This window comes from Phyllostomus discolor, chromosome 2 (genome assembly GCF_004126475.2).
Source record: "Phyllostomus discolor isolate MPI-MPIP mPhyDis1 chromosome 2, mPhyDis1.pri.v3, whole genome shotgun sequence".
NCBI lineage: Eukaryota > Metazoa > Chordata > Mammalia > Chiroptera > Phyllostomidae > Phyllostomus > Phyllostomus discolor.
The window spans coordinates 65,764,313-65,776,916 of NC_040904.2; the positions used below are offsets into that span (position 1 = coordinate 65,764,313).

General features: G+C 36.1%; 1 protein-coding gene across 8 annotated transcripts in view; it reads right to left on the reverse strand.

The window, feature by feature from the left end:
* The window catches only part of ROBO1 (roundabout guidance receptor 1), a 1,159,940-nt gene that overhangs the window by 17,737 nt on the left and 1,129,599 nt on the right, over positions 1–12,604 (reverse strand). For all 8 annotated transcript variants that reach the window (XM_036017943.1, XM_036017942.1, XM_036017946.1 and 5 more), the window contains 2 exons: positions 11,648–11,896; positions 2,823–3,229 (listed from right to left, as the gene is read on the reverse strand). In XM_036017943.1, the coding sequence (XP_035873836.1) occupies positions 2,823–3,229; positions 11,648–11,896 (656 nt within the window). The remainder of the gene's footprint in view (positions 1–2,822; positions 3,230–11,647; positions 11,897–12,604) is intronic.

Here is a 12,604-nt window from a genome sequence, read left to right on the forward strand (position 1 = left end):
CCAGATATTTTAATATATTCTCCAGTACTTTTTCTTCAAGGGTCCTGAAATTAGGCTAACTCACACATCTAATTAGACCTGCCAAAAATTACATACACCCCCTTTTTATCACATGACAGAGAACTGAAGATTCTGGATACTTCAAGTGACCCCTCCAGAGACTTCTATGGTGTCTGGTGGTGGCATTTGTGGTTTTTGCTTATAGGTACACCTCATAGATACTATAAGTTTGGTTCCAGACCACCACAAGCATCACAATAATGGGAGTTGTAATAGTTTTGCAGGTGAAGGGCCTTAACTTCAGTAGGTAAAAACACAACATCTGTGAGACACAATAAATTGAACCACAATAAAATGAGTTATGTATGTGTGTATTTGGTTTTGGAGAGACAATATTCACAGGTACCAGGGATAACCGAATTTGTAATGAGATGAGGGGCACTTAAGTGCTCTCAGATTCTCTGGGTGTCCAACAGAGATGCTGTGTTTTAATGGCACTGCACATTCAATCCATAATGATGGTGAGGATCTCTTGGCCCTGTACTTGACCCCTCACTATTTTGGTTTCTAAAAATTCCAAAAACACAAATTCAGAACTCTGTATTGTACCACAAGAAACCTCAAACAGATGTAGATAACGTTTTTTTTAACTTTAAACAGGAGAATCCACAGATAGTGACATCAACACATTTAAAGATGCTAACTGAAGCATATTAAATAATAAACATTAATGTCACCAAGTGAGAAGCAAATGTAATAGGATTATTCATTCATATGAATTTAAGTCACATGATAAGCAGTATCTTTTCCTGAAAAGAACATTTTAATTGGCAGAGGCCACTGCACATTTAGTTCATTATAATTATAAGCCAAACTAAAACCAGGAGAGCCACTAAATTACAATAAAATACTAAACCAAACTCTCTTTAGCTATGATGGAGTCTATTACAGTTAAAGTTACATATCCATGAAAAAAGAGAATTAGGGCTGAGACTGAACCCATTATTCATTCTATTGTATAAGATCATCTACTGCTCATAGAGCTTGAGGCATAAGGTCATTTACAGATGAATTATCAGTGTATTTCTGTGTTTTGCTGATTTAATGAACTGAAACATATCCTTAATGCAATTTCAGAAAGCAGTAGTTTGTGATGCTTAATTTCATTTATTTTTTTTTTACAGAAGATTAAAAAATAAGGAGAAACAAATGTTAAGTATAAAGTTAGAATGCTATATATTTATTAGATAAGATAGGTAGATTTGCATCTTATTATATTCAGCAGCTACTAGGATGGAGGGGAGGGATGTGGTTAAATATAGGCCTGACTGATATAAATACACATTTTACAAGATTAGGTTGAAAGATATTAGACATTTTTTTCTGCAACATACTCTTTTTTTTAAAGATTTTATTTATTTGCTTGTTTGTCTATTTATTTTTAGAGAGAAGAGCAGAGAAGAGAAGAGAAGAGAGTAAAAGAGAGGGAGAGAAACAGCGATGTCAGTGAGAGATATTAATTGGTTGCCTCTGGTATGTGCCCCAGCTGGGGGCGTAATCTGCAACCCAGGCACGTGCCTGGACCTGGAATCAAACCGGCAACCTTTAGCTTTGCAGAACGACACCCAGCCAACTGAACCACACTGGTAAGGGCTCTGCAACACATGTTTGATAAATATACAGAAATAACTTCATGATCTTAGTTAAATTTTCTCTGAGTATATGCTACACTGATAAAAAATCAGGACCAATCCAATATCTAAAGAGAACATGTAAACCTACCAATATGATAGTTGTTGCACTAAGAAAAATAAAGCAACAAAATAGCAATTATTATTTTGTTGTGATAGTCTTTTCTTTCACTTTCTTGCTGACCATATTATTTGCCTCTATTCTTTGTATTTCTTAGCTACCAGAAATACACACATAACATGTATATGTGTGTATACATATATATACATATATAAAAAAACATTGTATAGGAATGAAAATCATGTGATAAATGTATGATTTAAATTTATATTAATCTCTTTCTCATTTGCTTTCTAAGCAGGGTTGGGAGTAGGAGATAAGCAAAAATGGGGTAAAACATAAGAATGAATATATATGATAATTAAAAACAGGCTACTGGCAATGAAAAGGGAAACAGAAATATATTTAATTGTTTAGGTTAGCTTGCAAGTTATTAGATTGACAGTACTTATTTTAAGTATGGGACATATTTATGCTTGGAAATATATGTCCATTGCAAACATTTTTGTATCTTTTCCAGTTAAATGAACATTCTAATTGAGAGAATGAAGAGAATGTGGGTGAAGGAGAAATAGCCCAGTCTACAATGGTAGAGTGTCCTCTCTGGATATTAATCTATTTCTCTTAGAGAATTTCTAATTAAATGGGATAAGAGAGCTACTATAATTAATTTTATTTTGGTGACTTCTTACACCTTAATAAAACCCGTATGATATAGACCTCAACTCATTTATTAAATGCAATTAAAATGCATTTAATTGACTGCATGCATACTTAAAGAAATCAAATATATACTTATCACTACCTTAAGAAGTGAAGACTTCCAAGGTAGCTTTACTCCCATTACATATGATTTATTAAATTAAAATAAAATAGAAGATTTAAAAATCCTTGTCAAGAACAATAATCAAGCTGTGTCATATTCTTGGACCTGGTTTCTTTAAAAAGATAAAAAAGACCAGTGATAACAGTTGCATTTCCTTAGGACATAAGATTATAGGAGATGATCAGTGACTGATATATATACATCAAGTTTTCTTTTTCGGATCGGTGGAAAGTATATGACTTACCAGCAGCATCCTGCATTTGACGCCGTGCCACTTTCAGACCAGCATACTCTGCTGCTGCTGCAACGGCCTGGGCAAAGTCTGCATCGGTGAAAAAAGAGCCATCAGAAGAACTAACACTGGAACGTCCACTGGAAATGTTGTCCTCCTCGGAGGCTGAGCCCCAGCCATTGATCATGGACCCAGTGACAGAGCTCTCCAGGTCCCCAACACTGGAGGCCGGGGTCTGCTCCAGCCCGCGTAACAGAAGCCTTCTGGTCTGCATCTTCGCCACCTCCATGTCGGCCTCGTCTTCTTCCTCTTCCGGCACATCTGTATCCATATCTGAGACAAGGGGTCCTGAAATGTAGCCATAGGTGTGTGGTGGGGAAATCGGCCGTGGAGGTGGAGGGGGGCTCACAGGCTGCCGTCTGCAGGGAGACAAATAAACAGGTGTGGCTCAGCTTACAGAAGGATAAATCAACCAAGAAATTCACAAGTACACTGATTTCATCTTTGCTTCTGTGGATCTAATTTGTTGAGGAAAAAACAGAATGAATGGAAAACAGAGTATGCCTAATTTTTATTTTAAATTGTAAGAAATTTGCCTCAAAACCAGTTATTTTTAACCAAGCTGTGCCATGTTTTGATTCAAGTTTAATAAAAATATACTCAGCTATCTATGTCTCCTTATGTTTTAGAATATTCACTAAGTTCAGTAAAAAAGGGGGAAGTAGTACTTATTTTGACATTGATGCTTGTTTATTTGTCCAAAAAGTGTTGGCAAAATTGACAGATCATATTACCAAAGACAACAGACATCAGTCCTGAAGCAGACTGTTTCATAAACATATAAACAAGTTCCTTTCCCTTTCCTTTATTACCATCCCTACCATTTTTAAGTGAGTAGTCATTCATTTTGACTATAGCCACAGAATTTCATAGGATTACAGAATGACACATTCAGCGTATGACAAAATCTCTTTTAGATTTTATTCTATTAAAAAAGGGTTGTGAGAGCCAAGAGCAGTTTTTTTCTCTGAATTACTTGATAGGTTTGCTGAAAGTCACCAGCTATTTTCAAGTCTATCACTATTATCATTATTCCACTTATCTGCTTAGAGGTATTTTCTTGTTGTCCTAGAATTAGTTAAGGACTAAAGCTGAGGACAAAAGAAAGCAGTATCCTACTATTTAAATTCACAGTTACCCATAACTTGTTTCAACCATGTCTCCACAGAACTGGAAAACAAACTAATTAAAACGAATCTTTCCACTACCATCCAACACCATGACCCATGCTGAATATAATGAGGTGATGAAGAAGTTAAAGGGCATGTAGACATTATGGAAAACAAGGTTTATGGAAAGAAGTTATTCCCAAATGAAAAAAATCCCTAGAGATTAACTCTAAAATTAGGAAAAGTGCTTGAAAAAAGGGAAGAGATATAGTGTTTTCTAGTTGGACGATGGCTTTAGTCACTAACTTGCTCACACCCCCAGTGCTCTCTAAGCAAGGTCAGTGAAATGACATAGGGGTGAGGATACCATCCAAAAGAGGTCATCAATCCTGTGCTCCTGGGAAGTAAAGAGGATAATAGATTCTACACAAGCCTGCCAACCTGAGCGCTAGGGTTGATGGGCAGGTGAGGTTAGAACCTAGTGCCATCCCTTGGCTTGGGAGGCAAGGGTGACACCCTTGGCTTGGGAGACTAGAAGAGATATGAATGCCAGTGACTGGTAGTCCACATGAAGATGTGGCTAAATTGTTCAAGGACCACAAACGCCTAGAGATGCTTGCTGCCCAGGACTGAGTCTTCACCAGTGGGGTAAGTTGGTGCCAGCCCTCTTCCTGCACCATCCCTATAAAATTCATAGATCAAGACAAGATATAATAGTTGTTAGGGCTAACCAAGGAGAAGACTGGCTCCTCATCCATTGGCCCTTTTTATGTTCCCTTTTCTTTGCCTCAGCACTTAGGACAATGCATCTGAAAGGGTGTCTGGAAGGGCAGAGTCATGGTTTTACAGTTAGCAGGGCTGAGTGTTCAATTAAAAGAAAGCATACAAACAAAATCATATAGGATCTGGTCAAGACCTAACAAAAGGACCTGTTAAGAGAGAGAAAATACAGTACAGTTTTTAGGATGGGATAGCAGGTGTTCAAAAAAAATATTTTATGCTTTTTATCCCAATGAATTGAGTCACTTCAAAAAATATGTTTTATTAACACAAATGTAAAAGTATTACTAATAAATGATTATTAAAATACTATGACATTTATTAAGCATTTACTTTGTAACTAAGCATATTTTACAATGTTAACTCATTTAATTGTTAAAATTTTCCAAGGTATTTTATTTATTATCATTTTACAGATGAACATATTAAAATTCAGAAGAATTAAGGAACTTGCCAAAGTCCTCATACTAGTGTATATCAAATTTAAAATTTAAGCTCACATTTCCAAGATCATAACCTCTCTTCTAGGAACAATATTACACATATATGCACAAATACACATGTATTTACATACATGTACTTATACATATAGGTAATTATATATACTATTTGTGTATACAGGCGCATAGTTCTTTAATATAACATAGTTCTGTTGCTTTTTATTTGTGGGTGGTTTCCAATGCATCTGTGTGTGGCACCAGAAGAAAACGAAATGTGCTAAAGCTGAAGTTATTTAAGAGATTAAAATGGATAATAGTTTCAACATGGCGTTTGCTACACACATAGGAGGAAAACCTTTGTTTAATTTAAATTGCAATAAAATAGCATACTTAAAAGTCAATTTACAGTTCTTTGTCAGCATGCACATCCAAAATACCACAAGAAATTTCTTTTTTAAAAGACATGTAAGACTTTTTAGTACAACAGGGATTATTTTGACTGTCAATAAAGGGATGTAGAAGAGCCAATTCCACTATGAAAGGATGCCAGCATTGTTGTACTTGGATAATTCACATTCTGTAGAGTAAAAACATCTTCCTGTTAAACAAGGGCTGGCTTTTAACTATTACCACCCTGTGCAAATGCTGAGGAAAGATAGAAAAATTTATTCAAACCATCTGTAAATAAGGCAAACTCAGGGAATGTGTGATAAATATGTATAGTTTAAAATATGTAATATATTCTATTTGAAAACAGAAAGCCATTTCAAGATCCTGCAGTCAAGTGGGACTTGCCACAAATGAACCTCAGCCCCTTAGGTCCCCCCTAGCCGAGAGGTTTCGACATCTTCTGAAATAATGTACAAGCAGACGACTGTGAATCAGCACACTCCAGGCTCCTGTGCAAACGATGCTTTCACAAACACGTTTAAGGAAGGAAGGGAATACTAATGTTACTGTATGAAAGCAGGTGTTTATGTAATTCATCATGAACATTTACCAGGTAAAAAGACAGAAGGTGGAAAAGGCCTTTTTTTTTCTGAAACTGTTGTTGCTTAAGCATTTTGCATAATAAACCATAACCTGGTTTATGAATAAATATTTAATTTGCCTTTGCCTTCTAACTTTTTTATTCTGTCAAACTATATCATATTCAGTTTGTCCATGTTGATAAAATATAAGTACATTCCCTATTCCATCCATATTACTTTTCAAGAGATTTTTATAAATATCAATTACCAAAAACTCAATAGGACTAGACATTTTTTTGAAACAATATATGTAAATATATTTAATTATATTATTTTCACATTTGTTGTCTGAAAAGGGAAAGAGATTATTATTATGTTGGTCATCTAATTTATCTTGTTTCAGACAAAAATGGAATATCCTAGAAGGACATTAGAATGCCAAAACTAATAAGCCACAATTATGCATCTGAAATGTTTATCTAAGTATATATTGCAGGGTTAAAAGGGTTTTAGTTCCACAGTTTCTTCATGAAAATCACACTATTTATATATGTCCCTAATCAATAAACATCCCAATGCTCCCCTGGGATGAGAACCTGCCAGCCCCCCCATCAAGAGAGGGAATTGAGTTCTAGCCTCCTAAATATGGGGGGCCCTGTGACTGCTGACCAATAAAATGTGGTAGAAGTGAGACGATGTCAGAAATTCAGCTAAATAGGTATGTTCCTTGCCCGAAGAGACATACAGTCCATGGAAGAAACAAACAGTTAATTAAATATGCAATGATAATGAAGTATTCACAAAGCCCCATGACAGAGCACGTCTAGGGTATCGTGGAACACAAAGACTTGGGTCCCATCTCAGAGTTGGGACATTACAGAAAGATTCTGTGGAGAGCATCTGCCACTTAGTCTTAGATCTAAGAGACACATAAGTGTTAACTTGAAAAAAGAGAGGGGATAATGTATTCCAGGAATACAAGACGCATGTGGGAAGACCATAGATGGGTGAGAACACTGGTCATTCCAGGCACTGCAAGAAACTTGGAGTGAAGGCAACCGGAACAGTACAGAGGGGAGTGGTGACACGGGTAAGAATGAGAAGGCATGCGAGGGTCAGATCACAAAGGGCCTTGATTGCTGTATTAAGGAATCTTGCCTTTATTCTAATGGAAATAGAAAGCTATTGAGAGATTTTAAGCAATGGAGTGTCTCGATCAGTGCTGCATTTTAGAAAAATACCTCTGCACCTTCTGCAGCAGGAAGATTAGACTGAACAAGGGGCACAGCGAGGCAACAAGCCCACTTAGAGACGGTTACAGTAACAGGCAAGAGGAAGTGACTGTCAGAAGCAGGAAAGTGCCTTTATCACCAGACATATGGGTATCGCTCTGAGTGGTATTTAAGCTGTAAAAATGTGTCGTAACGAGAACTTAGATATTAGGGTCTAATGCTCCAGAAAGAAATCTTTAGAGAAATAGCTATCTATTTTTAATGAGTGTGTCATCAGGAGAGTGGCAGAGTGATGAGAAACAGAAGTCATCTCCTGATGGGGCAGGCATCCAAACAGCTCAAGGCTTTGAGAAGGGGTGTCACTCAAGGACTTAACTGGATATGGGAATTACAGCAGTGCATACTGTATCAAAAAGGCACGACTTAAATGTCCAACATCGAGAAACTGTTTAAGTAAATTACAGTACACATCTGTTTTAACTGAGTATCTAAATAAAAAGCTATTACATCGAAAAATACACTGTTCAGTGAAGAAAGTAGCTTTTTATTAATATTGCATATCACGAATTCAAAGCAACATGAGTATGTAGGGAAAGGAAAAACAAAAAAAGAACCATTACTGAGATCTTAACAGTGATTGCTTCTGACTACATAGATCATTGGTATTTTTATAATGTCATTTTGTGTAATCTTTTTTCTAAAATTTCCATAGTAACCATGTAGATTACACCTTCATCATAGAAGAACAGTAAGAGTATTTTGGTTTTAATAGGCTTTCATCTTCTTCTTATTAGTGCCCCCTGTTATCTTCAGCAACAATCCTGGAAATAGAATTCTTAATAACTTTCTATACTAAAAAGAATATATTTTTAAAAAGGCTGAATTTGCTCTGGCTAGTGTGGCTCAGTGAATTAAGCACTGGCCTGTGAACTGAAAGGCTGCCAGTTCAATTCCCAGTCAGGGCACAGGCCTGGATTGCAGGCTAGTTCCCTGGTTGGGGTTCTTGTGAGAGGTAAGGGATATTTCTCACACACTGATGTTTTTCTCCTTTTTCTCCCTCTCCTTTACCCTCGCTCTAAAAGTAAACAAATAAAATCTTTAAAAATAAATGAATGAATGAAAATGCTGAATTTGGTTAAACAGGATGGTAACTGTAGGTACCCAAGGCATTTCACAATTATATAATACATGTCCACATCAACTTCATACACGTCTTCATTCCCCTAAGACAACAGGAGTTGGTCAACTCCAAAATTCTCCTGTTTTATCAGATTCTGTTAATCAAGTACTCGCTGAAGAAAGCTTTGTGGAACACAATGACAGGAGTAAAACATCAGAACTTCCCTCAAAGAGCTTCTAACTGAAATAGGGAAACTGAGATATAAATAGTAATGCTAATGCAACTTGGAAACTGATTAGTGTGATAGCAGAGCTGTGAATAGACCATTGTGAAGAATGAAAAAAAAGGACTGGTTGATTCTGCCTGACAATCAGAAGAAAGTTTCACAGAGAGGGTACATTTGAAAAGGGCTTAGAAAGATAAGAAGTGCTTGCCAGGCAATCAAAGAAATGGCATGTGCAAGACACATGTTCTTAGTGAGGATACTAAGCAAGTTGAGTGTTTTGGTAATGGCCATGTGAGGCAAGAGTGGCCTGTCCCCTCTGCCAGCTCCGTGGGCTGAGAAGTGGCATTGTTGACGTGAATGTTGGTGAGTTTAAGACACATCCAGGGAATTTCCAACAGACTAATTATAAAAGTGGGTGTGTGGAGGAATTGGAAGGGAGGAAGTAAAGGGGGAAGGATTGTGTAAAGCTTTGAATACTAGGCTAAACAGTAAGGCTTGACTCTGAATGCAGAGTGACAGTTACCAGATTTATGTGCAAAAGAAGATAATGCGGAGCGTGGACAGAAAAAGGCAAGAGAGAAGAAATGTGAAGATCAGTGCAAATATTTCTCTTGAAATAGACAGAGACTGAGGGTCTGCCCTAGCCCTGGGCCAATGTTAACAAAGGAACAAAATCAAGAGATACTTTGGAGTAAAAGGGACTGGAGGAATTTAATTTGATTTATGGAATGATAAAAATTTAATTTGAGGAATGATAAAAAGACAATGGGAAAAATAAACAGGATAATTAATCTGGTTTAAAAATGAGAAGGGTATTTTTTATGTGATTTTGCCTATTCCTTTGACTTTTATTTTTAATACATCAGGGTCAAGTAATAATGACTGATAATTCTAAATAAGATAGCCACGAGGGAGGAGAAAGAACACATTTGAAACGTCAAGTGCAAAGACAAAGAATTTAGTTTTGAACATGTGCAATCTGAGATGTCCAAGTCAAAATACCATGGTGCTCAATAATATTGTGAATACTGATGGATGATTACTAGAAGTAGTGGGGTGATCACACTGTAAGGTATGGAAATGTCAAATTGCTATATCGTACACGTGAAACTAATATAACCAATATAATATTGTGTGCCAACTATACTTCAATTAAAAAGATTTTTAAAAATCACAGTCATGCTCAATAACAAGGGCTGGACTGGCTAAATGAATTTGAAAAGCCATCAGAATGTAACAGTTGAGCCAAGTGATATGATAGCATAAGGGTGAGGACAGCAGGGAATTTCTATTTGTTGAATACTTGCCCTGTTTCAGACATTTTATATACATTATTTCATTTATTTTCAGAGCAACTTATAAAATTGCCACTACTGCAGAAAACTTAAGTTTGATAAAGATGGAGAAGCCTTTGAATTGATCATTAGGAGGCGACTTTGAGTAGCCTGATGGAAGCAAAATAGAGGCCAGAATTCAATGCACTGAGATGTGAATGGGAATTGGGAAGACAGAAGTGATTAAACAAAGTGTAGAAGGAAAGAATAACTAGAAGGGGTTAACAGTGAAAGGAAGGAAGGACTGTATGAAGAAGAAGGGGCTGGAAAGTCAAGATAGATAAAGGAAAACCAATTTTTTATTGTTTTTGAGCATGGGTGGAAAGAATGACATAAGGAACAGAAAGAAAGAGGCTTGCTAAGAAGATATTGGGTATGGATTGTAACACAGAAGGGGATGGTGAGGAAACAGGTAATTGGAGAGAAGGAGAGAAGAATGCTATGGTATTTCAGAGCTAATAGCACCTCTTAGCTTCTCATTTGCTTTGAATAGGTGAGGCCCGGGTGGTCTTTGACCTTAATAAAGAAAGGAGATGCCTTGTTTGTTCTCAATTTTCATGAAGTTCCATGGGTTAATAATATTAAATTTAAATGTATGACAATCAGCTTCCCTTTTTGTCACATAGGAGAAGATTTAACTACTTTAATTTTACAAACTGTATGATTTGAATTTGGTAATAACCTCTGACTGATAGAATAGTTCATAAACATTGCAAGTTTTATTTTAATCAACAAAATTCAAGCAGCATAAGCCAGAACTTATTATTCATTAAAGAACACTGAAAGGAGATCTTCTGAAGAAAGTAATATACTCAGTTTCAGATGATATTAGGAATACAGGAAGTAATACATGTATAATATAATGTGTCAAGGGCAATAAAATAGTACAAACAACATCATCAACAATAAGAGAAGAACTCAGATAATGCAGTAATAGCTTTTATGTGGTAGAAATGACAAGTGAAGAATTTGTATATAACAGATATGTCTTGGCTGACAATGTTAAACATACGGGTTAAACATGGTCTAACACAAACACAAATTATTTAGTAACTTAGGCAAAAGGACTCCAACCTAACATCTCAATCAAAATAAAGGTGCATGAAGTTAACACAAAATGAATATACCAAATTCATTCTTCTGCAACATTAGGGAACAAATCATTCTGTGGACTTAGTTTAAAAAGAGAAAAGAAAATCTATTTTCCATAGACCAAATGCATAAAGAAAACTAAAATACAAAAACACTGGCCACCAATAAAATGTTACAAGATTAGTAAACCATATATTTAATACATAATCTCCATGTGTTTATAAATGCAATTATCGTAAGTGGGTGAATATTAATGCACATTATTTTATGGTTGCAAGTTCACTGGGATCAATTAACTTAATGTTCTGGTCAACAATGTTACTTGATATGTTAATTAACAGGGCTTACTGAGTGATGATACTGGAAAAAGGCTCATGTGATATGGAAATTACTTCATGTAATAGCATTCTGTAAAGGCTACTTAGGAGTGGAAATTACCTGATACTAGCAAAAAAAAGCTAGTGACAACATACCTCCTGTCAGGTTGGTGCTGCATGTGGCCAATCTCTTCCGGGCAATCCTGCAACATGGGCTGGAGCTCCTCCTGAGGGGAGGGGGTCAGGGTGGCCGTGGACTGGTGGCTGTAGGACACGGCAGCTGGAGAAGAAGCTGCTCCTCGTACAGGGGGTGTGGGGCCGCGTTCATCATCCTCCTCTTCCAGTTCGTTTTGTTGTAAATACATCCTCGCTGGCGGCACCGGACAGGGCATTTCCTGGTCGTAGCTAAACCAGAGTGTAAGGATACTTGGATTTACTTCAGGTTATTCAAGTAAACTACATACACAGTTAGCAGAGTATCAATTTTAAACTGTTTCTTAAATCTGAATGCTTTGAGCCACGTTAAGGAGTTATTGTTAAGAAAAAAAAAACAGTTTACCATCATAAAGGCTTGTGAACTGCTATAAATACATTATACATTGTTATGTTATACATATAAGATTTTTTCTTTGAGAGATTACGATTTACGCTTGCCTTTTATAGGCTCTGAGAAGTCATGAAATTTAAAAAAATCTATTTGATTTGGTTTAATTTAGTATTTCTAAAATATGTTTAATATATGTTCTCTCCCTCCTACTGAACATGATCTCTTAAGGACAAGTCAAAGATAGTCTTCCAAAAGTGACACGCTAAACTCTAAAAGAAACTACTCTTCATCAGAGGGAAATATATTAGACACCGATTTATTTAATCCAATACAACTTATTTTTACTCTAAAATTATAACACATAACTAACTCTTTAGTTGCACAAAATAGTTAGATTGTATTTAGGATAATGAATGAAAAACATAATAAATAAAATGTAAACTAAAAAAATGTCCATTACTCCTCTTATAGACTTATGTGGAAGCCTAGAGCAGGGATGTCAAACTCATTTCCACTAGGGGCCACATCAGCCTCCCAGTTGCCTTCAAAGGGCTGAATGTAATTTT